This window comes from Lasiodiplodia theobromae, assembly GCF_012971845.1.
Source record: "Lasiodiplodia theobromae strain AM2As chromosome Unknown scaffold_18, whole genome shotgun sequence".
Classification (NCBI taxonomy): Eukaryota; Fungi; Ascomycota; class Dothideomycetes; order Botryosphaeriales; family Botryosphaeriaceae; genus Lasiodiplodia; species Lasiodiplodia theobromae.
This window is the reverse complement of record NW_023336388.1, coordinates 804,307-820,659: the sequence shown is the minus strand read 5'-3', so window position 1 is coordinate 820,659 and position 16,353 is coordinate 804,307. Positions and strand designations below refer to the sequence as shown.

The window sequence follows — 16,353 nt, the reverse complement described above, 5'->3', positions numbered from 1 at the left end:
ATACAAGTATAAGCGCAGTTTGAGTTCAAAAGCTAATGCGCATGCGAGATGGAAGGCGATGTTGGCAATTCACCAAGGAGCAGCTCCGGCCCGGAATGGTTGTGCAAATCAAGGAAAACAATAAGGGCTGAAGCGGTCACCCTGCTATTGTGCTAGGCCTTTGCTACACTGGACACCTCCGTTGGCGAGGGTCTGCAGGTTGAACAGCGCGCCGGACGAAACAACACGGAGGATGGTGGGGAGAATTAAGCTCATTGAAACGAGGTATAAAGTAATCAAGGAATGAAAAAGATATGAACGAATTCTCTCGCCCGGTAACCAATTACAATCGTAAGTCCTAATCCTCGCCCACATCGAGGAGCAAAAAGCCGTCAGTATGCCTAGCCACGTCTAGCCCAAGGACAAGCGCTCAAACGCAGCGCACATCTGCCCCATTCGCCACTCAAACACAATCCTTTCATGCTCCTCCTCCCACCCAGGCGTCCACGGCACCGCCATCCCGCCCTCCAACACCGGCCGATCAAACTTAACCAACGCATGCAGCCTCTCCAGCACCTCGCACCTCGGCTCCGGCCTGTCGCCCACCTTCAGATCCGCCGGCAAGACCCTCGCATCCACGACCCCCTCCTCCCCCATCCCCAACACCATATCCGTCGCCTCCCGCAACACCCTCAACCTTCGACAATGCACATACACCTCCCTCCTCGTCTCCTCCCCGCCCACCTCCTCCGCCCCACACGCCGCCGTCAGCCCCTCAATATTCGCCCAATCCACCCCCCGCTCCCCCACCACCCTCGCCAACCGCCTCGCGTACGCCACCCTATCCCTGTCCCTACCCGGCGCCACGCACACCCGCAGCACCCCCGACGCAGCCAGGCTCGACCGCAGCGCGCCGGCCAGCTGCTCCGCGTCGCGCTGCCACGCCAGCCACGCGGCGTGCAGCCCGTGCAGCCAGGCGTGCCGCGACAGCAGCGCGCGCGCGTTGTCGCGCTGCGCCGTGACGGCCGGTATCGCCGCGGCGGCGGTGAGGTGGAAGAGCGCGGTGAGGGCGAGGGAGGTCAGCCGCCTGGCGTCGGCGGTCGCGATGGAGGGGAGGGGGGAGGAGGAGGAGGAGGAGGAGGAGAACAGGGGGGTGTTGTTGATGCGGTGGAGGAGGTGGATCGTTGCGGCGATGGGGGCGCGCCAGGTGGAGTGGGTGAGGCGGCCGGCGAGGTCGATGGTGGTGGTGGCGGAGGAGGGGGCGGTGGCGGTGGCGGCGGTGAAGTACGGGCGGCTGTAGGAGTCGTTGAGGAGGGCGTCGGGCAGCGCTTCGCCGCGGAGGGAGGAAGGGTTGCGGTCGGTGTAGGCAGATAGGAGGGCTTCGGCTTCTTTGAGGGGGAGGGAGGAGAGGTAGCGCGTGTGTTTGAGGCCTGTCGTCTTGATGTGGGAGGATAGCTTGGCGAGATCGGTCTGGCCCTGGGAGAGTGCGGTTGCGCTGTCCAGAATGGATTTCTGCTCGAGGTGGGCTGCCATGGCTATGTTGCGGACTTGCTCGAGGTCGGCGCCGTGGCCGGACGCGGGCATGGCGGCCAGCATCAGCTTTTTGGCGCGGGGATTGCGGCATGATTGCTCTACAAGAGCCCTGAATTGTTCGACAGCGTTGCGGTGATAGGTTTGGAAGAGAGAGCGATGCCGCAGAAGATATCTGTGGTGCATTGCTCTGGAGTACAGCGTGGATAGAGGTTGTGGCACCTGTCTTGGGGTTGGCAGGGGCTCCCCCAGTCGGCTGAGCCCCTTCGCAACGAAATCGGTGGCGATGTAGAGACGCCCGAGCAGCTCCTTGGCACAGTACATCATTATCATGGTAAACATTCTCTTTTTGACGGGGATAGGCCACGGCCAGCCGTCCCTTTCGGAGGCCAGTGCGACATCTTGAAAAGACGACATGTCTTCACTGATCATCGAGTCCAACCATGGGCGCTGCATGGCAGGATTAAGCCCCGATTCCTTGATGTCACATGACAAAACCAATCTGAGTGTGTCCCAGTGGGTGGACGCTGCGTCCCACATGGACTTGAGCGTCTCGGAGGCTTTGGTGGCGACGGCTGCAGGCTTGTCGGTGTTCCAGAGTTCCCAGCTGGAAAGGCGGCTCAGAAGCTCCCGGCTTGGGCGGCCAGGGCTGGCCAGTGAGCATTTGAAAACAGCTCCGAGGAGGATAGAGGGCTGGTCGTCGGTAGTCGGATCGTCCCATCTTGATTGGTCGATTGGAGCTTGCAAGACCTGACGTTCGCGTTCTTCTCCCACGACATTCCCATTCCATCCAACCGCTAGCTCATGCAGCTGCTTGAAGCCGTCCTGTCGGCGTTGATGATAAGCAAACATGAACATGATTGAGTGCATCCACTGGTCCATTTCTGCACAATACTGCGACAGCTTCTTTTGCATAATTTGGCAACACTCCTTAAGATACTCTTCATGCTCGAGAATAACAGTTGGAGCGAGGACACCATCTGGAGGTCCCTCAATCGGATCGGCATCGGGGATGGGCTGGTGTCTGTCATACCGCTGCAAGCCACGAAGGCTTTCCTCGTGCTTGTGGAAGGATGTAGCGAGGCCATAAAGTGTGTCAAGTGTCCGCTTCATGAGATCGTGGCCACGGCCCATTCCAACAACCGCATTCTGCGCCTTAGCAATGCACTGGATATCTCGTGGATCGACCGAAACCAGCCGAAGCATTCGGCGACCCGTAGCTTGTTCCGCCGCAGGCAGGCCTTGCACGAGAACAGTCAGCATGATCCACTGCGTAAACACGTTCTCATTGACGCGCTCGAGCGTGATTCTGATCTCTGCCGCCTGCTCCTCCCGCCGCTGGATCAGGCGCCGCACGATGTTCAGCCCCAGACGCCGCTCGCTGACGACCGAGTCGATGGCGTCGGCGACGGACATGCCTCCTCTCAAGCGCAGGTAGAGCACCCGCATCTGTGCTTCTCGAGGCATCCGCTGGAAGGCCTGAAGCCGGCTGATGTTTGGCTGGGTGCGGGTGGGCGTGCGCGGGTTGGGTGGTCGCCATCTCGTGCCGGAAGCGCGGCTGGGACGTTCTGCGGTGGGGACCGGTGGCGCAGAGGGACGGCGGCGTGGAGCATTTGCTCTGTCTGTGTCGGGGTCCGAGCTGGTGGTGCTGGACGCTGAGAGCCTGCGTGGGCGTGGCATCGTCAGATCAGGCCCAAGGTAAGTTGGCGGGTCGTGGGTTGCGTTGCGGGTGGGGAGCTGTTCTGGAAGAGAATGGAAGAAGTAGAAGAGAATTGACGTAGACTTCGCGATTGTGAATGGTTTTGGAACGACGCGGCAGCATGGCAACTAAGCATCTATCACCTTGACAGGCCATGGCCTGGTGTCAGTGGCAGACAAGCTCGTCGCAGAGTAGTCGAACAATGCCGCGCCATAACACCTAAAGACAGGCCTCCCACATTTAGCATCGTGCTATACATGTTCCGAATATTATTTTCAATGATCACCAGTAGCACCTTTCTTCTAGAACAGCAGAAAAGGCTTTTTAAGTAGATTCCCGGGTCGGGCACGGATGTGTGTGACGATTCAACTCAACCCACTAAGTAGCTTTATATATACCCTCTGCAAAACGAACCATAGAGGCAAATGACGCAGTTGTAGTGTTCAGCAAATTTATTTCATTACGGTCGTAGGTACAGGCAATCATAATCATCTGGCACATGTGGTCCCCAGCAACTCAGCTGAGACATGACAATGCCATGTGCTAAGATACGAGCCATGTGGACATGAGTATGAGCTGGCCTCCTTAGCAAACAGCTTTCGTAGCAAGCAGGACGAAAATCAGTACTTGCTTTCCTAGGTCACGAGAGTTTACTGTAACCAAGTTTTCAGATAACAATCTATTGCAATGCGTCTATCAAGAACAAGATGTAGAACAAACCAGGAGCGAAAAAGTACAGTTAAACATGCATGGCAAAGGCCAGAAAACTCCAAACTCCAAGCAATCAGAGCGAGGCTAAGCAGTCTCCATCTCATCATCCTACAACACCACAATCCTCCCCCCATCAACTACGCTTCCCTCCACCCGCACACGCCTATGCATATCCGCATACCCCACCACACCCGGAATGTTGTCAACATCCCTCTTCGGCGGCGCCAGTCCGAACAAATCATCCGGCAGCACCATCACATCCGTTACCTCCGGCGCGTCCAGCAAGGCCGTCGTCACCGCCCAGAGGCTCTGCGGGGCCGGAAACATCTGCCACTGGCAGAGCACCCCGAACAGCCAGCAGTGCCGCGACAGCCAGCGCAGCTGGTCTGGTGCGGTCGACGGCGCGTCCTCTTGGCTGAGGTACCAGGCGCGCAGCACGAGGCGGGCCAGCGTGTTGAGCTCGTTCGAGGAGAGCGCGTCAGCGGAGGGGGGTGCGTGCGGCGGCGGCGGGGCCTGGAGGAGGCGGAGGAGGTTGGTGGTGGGGTCGTGGAGGGCGGCGGTGGAGAGGGCCTTGATGGCGGCGCCGATGGTGGAGGAGGGGGTGGACGGGTTGGCCAGGATGTGGCGGAGCGGGCCGCCGATGTCCCAGCGGGTGAAGGCGGAGTGGGCGGTGTCTGCGTCCGTCAGCTTGGTCAGCGTGGCGCGGATGGCGTCCCAGTTGGTCTGGTCGAGGAAGCTGGAGAGGCCGGAGATGAGGGCGGCCTGGTTGAATCGCATGAGGCGGGTCAGGTGGGCCTGCTCCGTGTCTCTGATGAAGCTGCCGAGCCCGTCGAGCAGCGTTGCGCCCTCAAGCACCATCTCGATGCTCTCCTTGATCGGGAGCTCGACGTTGCCAGCAAAGGCAAGGTCGCGGAGGCGCTGGATGTCATTCAGCCCGTTCGCGTTGACGAGCTGCTTGTGCATCTCCTCGCGCGGCTTCTCGTAGCAGCTGGCCTGGACGATGTCGACCAGCTCGTCCATCTTGCCGACGACCGGCTGATACACCATCGCGCGAATCGCGATCCACTTCTGCCGGTGCATGCCCATCGCCGCAGCGGGACCGGAAATCTCGTACGGCTCGTTCTGAACGACGTAGTTCGCGTCATCCAGCAACTTTGAAACCGCGCACAAGCTACACAGCATCCCCATGCCCAGCGCCTCGCTCGCCATCTCCGCCATCCCGAAGCTGAATATTCTAGCTCCTATCTCGGCTGGAAGGAACGACCAGTCGCCATCGACGGCCATGCTCGCCGCTGCGCCGCTGTCGGCCTCGAGTTCGGAGAGAAAGTCGGCGACTGCGGGGTTCATGTCGTACTCGTCCTTGAGGTCCTCCTTCAGGTATTTGCCGACCTTGATCTCGTAGCGGGATGACTCTCTGCGGTAGACGTGGGAGATGCCGTCGCGGACGGCCCTGGCAAGGTCGGCGGTGCTGGCCTCGGGCCACTCGTGCCTGGCGATCACGCGCTCGATTTGGTTGTAGCTAACGCGACCGACGGTGCCGATGCAGCAGTGGTAAAATGCCAGGCACATGATCGTGAAGGGCTCGTCCGCGTCGTAGCCCTTGAGCTCCTGCTCTCCGAGCTCGTCAATGATCGCCGAGAAGCACTCGGCAACGTTGTAGTAGCCGCGATTCCACAGCTGCGGATACCTGTTGGAGATCTTCTGAGCCGCCGGGTTGGACGGGTGCAGCTCGAGGATCATCCTAAGCCACTTCCGCATGTGCGTCTTGTACGCGTGGAGCGAGTTAGCGACCTTGGGGATCTCCTGTTCGATCTGGCGCTCGAGCTTGAGACTCTTACTCACCCTGTCTACAATATCATCAGTCGGGGCAAGCCTCGGCGGGTTGGCAGGAGGGCTATCGTACCGACGGAGGGCCTGAAGCTCAGCATAGTGCGCCTTGAAACGGAAGGCAGTCTTGACCATCTCGTGGAGGAGCTTGTCCAGGAAGTCACTGTTCATGAGCTCGCGAGCCAGCTGCTCAGCCGACATCATGAACTGCCGATCATACGGATCAAGGCAAACGAGCCGAAAGATCCTCTCAGCCGCCTTCACCTGGTCCTGCGGAACGGTACGGATGAAATGCTCGAGCACATTCCATTGCCCGAACATCTTCCCCGCCTCCTCCATGTAGAGCAGGCGGATCGTCGCGGTAAGCTCCTTGCATGCAGCGAGCGGGGCCTCGAGGAGGTTATGCTTCGCCTCCGTCATGACAGTGTCGATAGCCTGCTCCGTAGTATAGGACTCGTGCAGGTTCAGGCGGAGAACACGGCGCTTCTGCTTCTCTGGCATCTGCTGGAAATACCGAAGCCGGTCCACGTTCTCCGCCTCCTCGTATTCGCGCTCCGGCCTGGGAGGCACCCAGTTGCGGGCCTCCTCGTGCCGAGCCTCGAGGGCGAGGCGACGCTGAGTGCGGCGCCCGATGCGACGAGCCAGCTCGTCTTCATCGGATGATTCGAAGGGGTCGTTGTTGGTGTGGCGGCGGGAGTTCGGCATGTTCAGAGTTCAGTTGTAGTACGGGTTCGGTTGTTTTCGAGTTGAGCTTGTGGGGAATGAAGAGAATTCGTAAGTCGAAATGGAAGTAGAGGGAGTTGTGGGTGCAAAGCTCGAGTCGAAGTGTTCGCCGATCTTTCGTAAAGGTACGCATCTCCTGGAGCTTAAGTATTTTGGAATCTCTGCCATGTTCATGAACTTTGCTTGAACAAGTCTGGAAGGCAGGACGAAACAATGTAAGAGTTAACACTTCCATGTTGATCAAGCCGTGGAGCTGGCTGTGTATACCAGACTGCACTGCTGTGACGGAGCTATCACTGGGAGAAAGATATATAGAAATATGTGATCGAAGAAGTCACGTATATAACAGAGAGAATTGATGTCTGCGAAAGGTCCACTCCAAAGCTATGTTACGTACTTATAGGCAGTGGGATACGCAAACACCTACACGCGTCATTGTTGGTTGTGAAACTGCAACATCCTTCCAGGCCATTCTGGACATGTTCTTCCAGACCAAGTACTTCAACTACAAACATGACACTGCTGATTACTCCAACCATAAGTTTCGAATTTTATCGAAATATGCGTCTTAATGGCTCTTGTACTCATCACGTGTGATACAGGCTTAGCAAGACATTGCTTTGTTCTAATATGTTCTATTACTCGCTAAGGAATTTCTTTATACTCGCAATTAGAGACAACAATGTCGCTATGCCGTTCAACTACACAAAGAATATTCTTCCTTTGATCCTCCAGCAATCAGAGATGACCGCCTTTCCTCCCGCCAACGGTAACGCCTTTAGCTCAAGGGCACTGATCGCGCTTCTAGTACTCCGATTCTATCTTGACCATACGATAGAAAACCAGTTCATAGACCATGCTTAATACACGGGCAGAAATACACTCATCAAATGAGTGAACAGATAAAAGGCAATGAGTGACACATACCTCCTCTGTAAAAAGATGGCAACGGCAGCAATGAATTGGCAAATTCACGTCGGAATATAGGCAGCCTGCCCTACTAGATCACATCTCCCACAAAATACTCACGATTTCCTGTGAACAATGACAATTCGTAGAATTAATGACAATTCGTATCTAACCATTTTTCTTCTGCCTCGAGGCTCCAATGCTTCACGCCCAGCGCTCCACATTCCCCGTCACAATCTCTAGTGTACCGCCCTGCAGCACACCACGATTCCTAGGCATCAAGACAAACCTCCGCAACTCCGCATACCGAGCCGCGACACTGTAATCGTCCTCATTCCTTGCGTATTTGTCGAAGGTTGGCTCGTGCAAGGCGTCATCGACGGACGGCGGGGTACCAACGAACACGTCAGTGGCGTCCATCAGGTTGTTGACGACTCTCCACTGGCGCTTGAGCCTCGCCTTCGCCTCGTGCAGCTCTCCCTGAATAATGTCGAATGCCTCCTGGCTGGCCGCTTCGCCGACCAGTCGGCTCTGCTCCCTGACCTTCGCGCCAGCCGCCATGCTGAACTTCTTCAGCTCCTGCACGTTTGACATCCAGGCCTGGATCAGGCCGCACAGCCAGGACAGCCCGGTGATGAGACATCCCATGTCGTGCCTGTCCTTCTGGCTGGCGCGGAAGTAGTGGGCGCCGTAGCAGAAGAGGCGGACGAGGTGGACGTCCTCGTACTCATGGAGGCTTGCCGAGATGCGGAAGTCGTTATCCTGGCTGAAGTGTTGCCGGATGGTGGCAGCCTTGGACCAGAGGAAGAAGACGCCGAGGTGGTGGAGCATCTGCCTGCGAGTGGATTCGTGGCTGAAGTTGCTGTCGGGTCGGTAACGTCCCAGGAGCTCGACGACAGACTCGAAGTCGTGGCGTTCGGCTGCGGTGCGGACGGCGCGGCGTTGCATGAAGGACAGACCCTCCACGTAGGCCTCGAAGTCACCCATCTGAGCCTCAATGCCTTGCATGCTCCTGGTGAAGATTTCGTGCAGATCGTTGCTGCCATCCCTTCCAAGATCCCGAGCCATGTGCACCTCGCAGATGCTGTCGAAGAGCTCCCTCTGATCGTGCATGAAGGCGTGCTCCTTGATTGCGTTGTTCAAGGCGTCAAAGACCGGCCCGCAAATGTTGTTGGCGTCGAATGCCCTTCGCATCCTCCGCGCGCGCTTTAAGAAGCCGTCTGAAACGGTGATTGCCAGCGAGCGAATGATGCCGTTCCTAAGGCGCTCATTCGCGAGCTGGGCGACCTCCAGCCAGAGTTCCCTCCTCGTTCGCCTCGCGTTGGCCTGATCAATCCACGCCGACCGACCCCTCGCCCCTCTAACCGCCGCCCTCCAAATCATCATCGCCGCGGGGTCGACCGGGTCGATCCAATCCCCAGGCAAGACGATGCTTCCCTCGCTGCCCACCCCCCTCGCTGCGCCCGGCAACATCTTGACCGCGTCACGCAGCTCCCCCAAAAGCCTAAGCGCCTCCCGCACGCCAGCCGTCATGTCGTTAACCTGCGTCTCCGCCAGGAACCTCACCGCCCTGCATTCCAGCGCATCCAGCTGCTCCACCAACTCAACAGCAAGCCAAACGACGCGCACGTCGTCCAGCCGCTGCACCACCCCGCCCCTCACGCACTCGTACACGCGCTCCAGATTCCCTCCGATCGTCCCACCGCACCACTCGCGCCTGTCATCCATATCAAACACCGCCAAATGCTCCAGAACCCACCCGACCAAATTCCCGCGACTCCGCACATCGGAATCCTCGTCGTCGCGGAAGCGCGCGATCTCAGGCAAGATGGTAGCGCAGACGTGCGCGGGGCAGGTGTTGTCGCGGCCGAGGGTCCCGGAGATGGCGAGGCGGCGGCCGGCGGCGTCGTGGAAGCGGGGGGTGGTGGTGGTGTTGTTGGGGAGGGGCCGGCGCAGCGCCATGGTTATGGTGGCGTGGTGGTAGGCGTCGGCGGCCTGCGGCTGGAAAGAGCTGATGACGGTGTAGGCGTCGTCGTACCAGGACAGGAGGTAGGCGCGGTAGGCGTCGCGGCGGGCGAGGACGGATGCTAGGACGGCGTTGAGGTGGGCTAGCTGCGCGGAGTGGGTGGAGTGGGTGGAGTGAGTGGGGGTGGTGGGGGTGGATGCTGGCATGTTGCTGGATCGGTCCTGCGGCTGGGAGTTTTCGGGGGAATCTGCGTTGCGGTTGTTGTCGTTGTTGTTTTGCATTTTGCTTTGGGTATAGATGTGTGGTGTAAGTATGTAGACTTGCTTCCTGCAAGTGTGTAGTATGCGTAAAGTCGAGGGAAAGGGCTGCGGACGAGAATTAAAGTCCAGGAGAGTGATTGTATATAAGCGCAAGAGGTGCCTGTGACTGCGGGCTGTTAAGGTGAACAATCCTCGAGTTGGAAGGAGTTGTTTCTGGACTTGAGAGAGCGCATGTATACTGTGAAGGGCGATGGTAGAGACTGTGCGGGTGAACAACGCCAACCGTTGCACCTTGGTATAGGTCATAACAGAGAAACAAGCAATACACTCTCTCAGTATCTCTCATACAAGACTTTGAAAGTCTGGAATCCAGTCAAGAAGGAAGAAACAATATACAACTCGTAGAGGGGTTTGAAAAGACTGGTAGAAAGTAGTCTATACTGTGTAGCCGATACCCTGATTACATGTCCCCAATGCCGCCGTTTTCCTCGAAGCACGCGTACTCCTTCACATCGACGAAGGCCCTCATCCTGTAGTACAACTCTTGAACGTCACTCGCCCGGTCTAGCCCATCATCCATCCCGAGGAAGACTAGGTCCGTTGAGTGAGGCAGTACAAGTAGTACTTCGGCCGCCCAGTAGGCGTTTCTCATGTCATGGATGGAGGTTTTCAAACGGTCACAAAACTCTGGCGATATATCCATCTCTTCGTGACTGTCCTTTATCCTGTCAAGAATGACGATCAGGTTGTCGAAGTACTCTATCGGAACATCGCGTTCCATGGCCAGCATGAGATCTTGGAAGGCAGACAATCTCATCGCGAATCCTTCCTGACCTGGCTGGAAGGGATTTTCGTCTCTCAGGAAGTGTATTGCGGCGTTAACCTTGTGAAAAGCCTTGGTCCACTTCCAAATAATGCCCGTTGTCCAGCCAAACAGGGTACGGTCCTTGAGATGGTTCGTGGGATCAAACGTCCGGGCGTGGTATAGAAAGCGCATGATGATGTACTGCATGGCCCAGGCTTGGCGGCGAAATTGGTATGGCATGGTGGCCAAGGCATTGCGCTGTACCCTGAAATGCTCGATGAGCATAGGCATGTGCGCGTAGGCAACTTTGAGTGCATGATAGCGGCGGAGATGATAGTCGAATTGGTCCTCTGGGATGGGAAAAGCATTCGTGATGCTAGCAAGGAAGAGTTGGTAGTTGCACTTGATGATTGAGGCGTCGATATCTCCGCGTAGGGTATGCGGAAGCCCGCAGATGGCGGCGTCCAGAGCAATGTCTTGCTCGGTCCAGGAAGTCCTTTCTTCAACACAAGCCTCCAGGATATCCGCGACGATGCTTCGCGAATAAGTACTCTCCCAATGGCGTTGCATGGCATCAACCTTGCCACGGAGTAAATGAACAGACTTCCAGCGCTGATCCCAACCTCCCTTCATTATGAAGTTTTCAATGTCCTGAGGAAGCCCCTCGTGCCCTCCATCGTGAAAGTGCACCTCAATCATGTACCAGTTGAACGCATTCCAGGGCAGCGCAAGCCTTCGAATGACCTCGTTTGCATGCATGTACTGCGTTGTGGTGTCCTCAAAACGGCTAATAAGCGCCGAAGCTTGCCGCTCGTACTCCAGTGCGGCGGCGCTCCATCGCTTGTACGACGGCAGCAGGAGCTCACCAACCACAATTGCGTTATATCCGTGGTGATCGGGGTCCGGAACAGGATTCTGCGCCATTGCGCCGGCGTAACGTGGTGTATTACAGGTGAGTGAAGGACAGCGACGTTGTTGGTGAAAGGTGTCGGAGGCAGAGGGCGCGTCAGCGCGTGAGCAGCACAATATCGTCATCACGCGACTGTTGCGCTCAGACATCCCAACATGGCACAGCCCTAGGCGCACAGGCCAGCTAAGAGCCAGACAAGCAGGCATCCTCCATGGCCTCTGAGCAGATTGCTGAGACACATCTTCACCTCAAGCGGAAGAAATCAGATCGCATAGAGCGGAAACCGGCCGCAACATTGTCGCTGAGTAGCTACTCTGTCATGGTCTTACACTGTCGTGTATATATAGCTGTAAATTAACGGAAAAGATTGTTTGATCCTGTTATTTCCAAGCTGTCACGCTAGAGGTTGCTTGCCAACCAATTCGTTTGTTCAAACATTTAGAAAGCAGCCAGATGAGACAGCTTCCGAGCAACTACATTTGTAGCAACGCATGATGATAGTTTTTTCTGCAGTAATACTAATCCCCCGTGGTCACTGTTCATAGTGATTGACGAGTTGAGCTCACATCCTCATAACTTAAACACGGTTAAAGTCTGTTTTAATACTGGTACTTGAAAATATAAATAAACGCTCTTTAGTTCCAGTCGGCCTTGAGACTCTATCGTTGATAAGATCTCACAAAGGTGATGCGGCATCCGGCGCAGAGTGTGTACAATACTATACAACTTCAGGTTTGATAATTCCAGACACTCGTTTCACAAATATTGTGTCTTCTCGACCAGCTTTCTACAATGTTCGAGCAGCCTATCGATTGCCTTCTGATGAAATTGTCGGAGATCCTACATATTCACAGTATTGCCAATGGTATAATCTCACTATTCGGGAAATCTAACAAGCTCCAGTAAAATGTAAACAGTGTATGGCGATCGACGTGACTATCCGGGTCGGAATGTTTAATTTAATTGCAAACATCGGCGTCCGGACGTTAGCTTCAACTACCCATGACAGTACAATTACTTTCATTCTACAACTGTAAGAAATGGGGAACGAGAGGGGAGCGTCCTTATTGTCCATTGGCTGGTGTATTTGAATTACTCTTTAACTCATTTCCAACACTCACTATGATCATCACGATAGACATGATTGTTGCCTCATACTTCATGGTCGCGCTTTTCCGGAAGTGCATTCTGATGTCCGCAGCTAGAGAATCCAGCAAAATGTCCAAGTACCCGCTCAAGCAGACTATCAATTGTATAGAGAAGATCAATGGTGGAGGTCTCGCCTTCAACATCACCGACAAGCCATCTATAATCCCACCACACCATCCTTTTATAATCACTGCGGGCCGGCGACGATCTTCAAGTAAAAGATGTAGTCTACTTAGTAATGCTCTTGCTTCGTTCCAATGACACTGGAGGCGGAGTCCTATCCTGTTTAAGCGATCCCATTTGGCGTGCATGGTGTTTTCAGCCGTGTCATTCCCACAGCATCGACTGAGTGCACAGAACAATAGGAGTCCTTCCGCCCAAAGTAGGTTAGCGCTGAACCGGGCAGCTTAAGATCTAAACACCACGCACCCATCGCTCACCACGCCACCATCTTCGTCAAAACTCCGCCACGAAGATGCCCTCGCCCGCCGCCTCCCGCTCCTCCGCCTCCTCCCCCCGCGCCCCCATGCGCCGTTGGTTCGCCACGGCCATGGAGAGGCTGCGTCTCCGCCGCCGCCGCCGCAGCCAGAGCCCGCCCGCGTCGCCGTAAGCTGTCCCTCCTCTCTCATCCCACTCCAGATCTTCTCTGACATCGCAAAACAGCGCTCCGCCCACCGCCGCCGCCACCACCACCGCTCCTCCCCGCCCGCCGCGCTTCGTGGGGCTTAGCCCCTTCGAGACTTCGCCGCCGGCGCCGCAGCAGCAGCAGGAACAGCAGCAGAACCAGCAGCAGCAGCAAGGCCCGCCACCGCCTGCTCCGACCCGCCGTGCTCCGCCGCCGCCGCCCGACCCCGTCCTCCGTCCGCGCGCGCGCACCATCCCGCTGAGCGAGATCGCGGCGGGCAGGGCGCTGGTCTCGTGGCTGCCGCCTGCGCAGAGGCACTGCGTCCTCTGCAAGAAGCCGTACGACGGCGCCGTAAGTTCTCTCCACCACTCCTTTCCCCCTAAGATCTTCTGAAATTCCTGGAAGATCTACATATTCTACTACTACGAGGATGCTACACTGATGTGCTTTTTTCTACAGAACACCGACCTCGAGAGGCGCACGCCGTGGGAGGAGAGGGAGCAGGCCGTCCGCGTGCCCGGCTGCAGCAAGACGGGACGCGAGTCCCACATCGTCGGCCGCCGCTGCCTGGAGCGCTGGGAGGCCGTGGGTGGCTCCCCGGCCTGCCCGTTGTGTGCCCTGGATGACTAAAGGTGGGCACGCTGGACGGTCCTGGCTGCCCTGCTCCTCCCCAGTCGTCGCCGTCACTGCCGGCGTACAAGGCTCCGGTTTCTTCTATCTCGATCCGCACAACACTCGACCCTTCCTCCCGCTCCATTCCGATCTTGCAGATTACACGGTCCTTTTGTTTTTTTTCAATCAATCAACCACTTTTCGGGCCTTACGGCCATCAAGGACGCGACCCATCTCGTTACCACCCAGGCTGGTGTCGACAAATCCTCGAGCAAGGCCAAGGAGGCTCAGAATCGCGACATTTTTCTCGTGAACCTGGGCTGGATGTTGGACTCCGAGCACTCCAACGCGAAGGCCGACGAGACGCAGTACACCTTCGGCAACGCAGCTTCCAACGCCACGACCGCCTCAGGGTGCTCTGCTGCTGCTGCCGCAGCCAGATATGCTTTTTTTTGCTTTGCGTTTGGGGCTTGTCCCCGTTAGTTTTAGATTGCCATGATCACGGCTCTGCACAATGAATCCTTTCTCCGCCCATGGTTTGCTTGCTCTTGAATGATTGCTCGTGATACGGCGAGAGAAGCTCTTGATATAAATATAAGAGGTCTTATCGAGCCTCTAAATCCGGCATGTATACTATGATTAAAGGCCGGTGGCTGTAGGCCCGCCCTACAGTGTCATAGTGGCAGTCATGGCCTGCCTGTCCCCTTCTAGTCAACAAGCCTATATAACACTTCATCGCATAACACCAGCACCGCCATCTCGCCCGGAACCTAATTCATCCGGCGCCAGCGCGGACACTCACAGCCCGCTCGCGCACCCATAAATCCTCCACCTCCGCCTCTTCCCTCTTCCTCCCTCCCTCCTCATCATCATCTCGACCACCCCCAAGCCAACACACGCACCACCAGAAAAACAACAACCACGATGTCCTCCCAAATCCCCACTCTCGACGAAGCCTTCTTCAACGCCTCGTTCGGCATCACGCGCGCCTGGATCGAGCGCGTGGCCCACATGACCTCCTGCAAACCGCCAGCGCACCCAGGCCGCCTCCACCCCTTCCTGGGGCAGGTCATCGCCGTCCTCCGCGACACCGACGTCGCGCCGGGCTTCGACCCGCCCAAGTCGTACTGCCCGCCGCCCATCCGCTTCCCGGAGCACGTGCGCTTCATGACGCCCGAGCAGGTGTTGGCCCGCTGGGGCTGGGAGGAGAGGGAGGCGAGGGAGTCTCCGGAGTATTACGGGCGTTTGGTTGAGTAAGTACTTCCGTACTGGTGGAGCAAAAGGGGGGAGGGGACAACGCTGACTGCCAGTCGTACAGGATGCTCCGCGACATGCAGGCCGACGAGGCCACTGCCGACCTCGCCTGGGAGCGCCTCGCCCTTCATGGCTGGGCTACCGATGCCTACTTCTGGTTCAATCCCGATGACGAGGAGGGAGCCATGATCGGTACCCCTGCCGACGTCAACCTCTACGACGACGAAGAGGGCCTCAGCATCGGTGACCCCGCTGACGTCGACCTCCACAACGAAGAAGCCTCCGCCATCGGCGATCCTGCCGACGTCGACTGGGAGGACGTACCGAGCGACGACGACGACGGCGACGTCACTATCGCAGACGACGCCGCGAGCGCCAGCCCCACCCTGCCTAACGGCATCACCGAAGACGACCTCGAAGGCTTTGACCCCGTCATCCGCGCCAACATCCTCCGCCTCGCCGCCGAGGACGCCGAGGAGGACACCTCCGGCATCGAAGACATCGACGAGGTCTCCGACTGGGCCGTCCCTCCAGACTCCGACAACGAACCGACTGAAGACGAGATCCAGGCCTGGGCCACCGCCGCTGCCACCGCTCCCTCCGAGTGGGAGAACTACGAGGAGGAGGAGGGCTGGGAGACCGACGACGGCAACGACGATGTCGATGGCGATGAAGAAGACGACGAGATTGTCTGGCCCGGCTGGGCCGCGCCGGGCGTTGGCTTCCCGAATCCGAATGACCACGCCTTCCCCATGTACCTCGTGCCGCACGTCATGCACGAGAACGCTTGGCATGAGGGCTCGACGCACTACTTCTATGTGCGGGGACGCCTTGTTTGCTGTGGTTTGTCGGGACCGCCGCGCGGGTTCGAGGGTTGCTCTCAGGGCAGGCGTGAGGCTGGTAACATGGACGATAACGAGGAATAGGCAGATGCACCGTGGAGGGCGTGTTGCTTTTTCTACGGGCGGATAACAGGATGGTGATTCTTTCAGCAGAGCCTTGGTGTTGATTTTACAAAAAGGAGTTTGGATTGGTTTAACTGATGGCCTTGCAGCTACGCAGACTGTCTTAGACGTCTTGTCCTCGCCGGAATAGAGGGTTAGCTCCAAAAGCGCGATGGCGTAGCGTAGCTAGAAATTATCGTGGAGACTTGGGGCCCAGAGGCGCTTTGGGTAGACTTCTAGGTTCCCGTTTGCTTAATCAAAAAGAATTCCATGTTCCTGTCTACGGTCAAGGAAGAATCACCTATGCAGTGTCGCCTTTATTGCTGTCATTCTTTTGCCCCAATTCCCTCGCTGCTGCTACTCTTGTTGACACTCTTCGCAGGAGTTCGCATGGCATCCTTTTAGCCGTCCTCGCAGTCGTCCTCGCGCTCAATCTCGCTGTCAGTCGAC

General features: G+C 57.1%; 5 protein-coding genes across 5 annotated transcripts; 2 read left to right on the top strand and 3 right to left on the bottom strand.

The window, feature by feature from the left end:
- Window positions 1-390: 390 nt before the first annotated feature.
- Window positions 391-6,451, bottom strand: LTHEOB_6460 (uncharacterized protein; the record flags this gene model as incomplete). The annotated part of the gene is made up of 2 exons (XM_035515719.1): window positions 391-3,172; window positions 4,101-6,451. 2 exons carry the CDS (start codon window positions 6,449-6,451, stop codon window positions 391-393), a joined length of 5,133 nt encoding a protein of 1,710 aa, XP_035373043.1.
- Window positions 6,452-7,582: 1,131 nt separating this feature from the next.
- On the bottom strand, window positions 7,583-9,625 carry LTHEOB_6459 (uncharacterized protein; the record flags this gene model as incomplete). The annotated part of the gene is made up of 1 exon (XM_035515717.1): window positions 7,583-9,625. One exon carries the CDS (start codon window positions 9,623-9,625, stop codon window positions 7,583-7,585), a length of 2,043 nt encoding a protein of 680 aa, XP_035373042.1.
- A 439-nt stretch (window positions 9,626-10,064) lies between these two features.
- Window positions 10,065-11,333, bottom strand: LTHEOB_6458 (uncharacterized protein; the record flags this gene model as incomplete). Its single annotated transcript, XM_035515716.1, has 1 exon — window positions 10,065-11,333. One exon carries the CDS (start codon window positions 11,331-11,333, stop codon window positions 10,065-10,067), a length of 1,269 nt encoding a protein of 422 aa, XP_035373041.1.
- Window positions 11,334-12,943: 1,610 nt separating this feature from the next.
- On the top strand, window positions 12,944-14,188 carry LTHEOB_6457 (Poly polymerase 2 adp-ribosyltransferase 2; the record flags this gene model as incomplete). The annotated part of the gene is made up of 4 exons (XM_035515715.1): window positions 12,944-13,074; window positions 13,132-13,444; window positions 13,553-13,678; window positions 13,928-14,188. The coding sequence occupies 4 exons, from the start codon at window positions 12,944-12,946 to the stop codon at window positions 14,186-14,188; spliced, it is 831 nt and encodes a 276-aa protein (XP_035373040.1).
- Window positions 14,189-14,629: 441 nt separating this feature from the next.
- Window positions 14,630-15,885, top strand: LTHEOB_6456 (putative DNA polymerase alpha catalytic subunit; the record flags this gene model as incomplete). Its single annotated transcript, XM_035515714.1, has 2 exons — window positions 14,630-14,958; window positions 15,024-15,885. The coding sequence occupies 2 exons, from the start codon at window positions 14,630-14,632 to the stop codon at window positions 15,883-15,885; spliced, it is 1,191 nt and encodes a 396-aa protein (XP_035373039.1).
- Window positions 15,886-16,353: the final 468 nt, after the last annotated feature.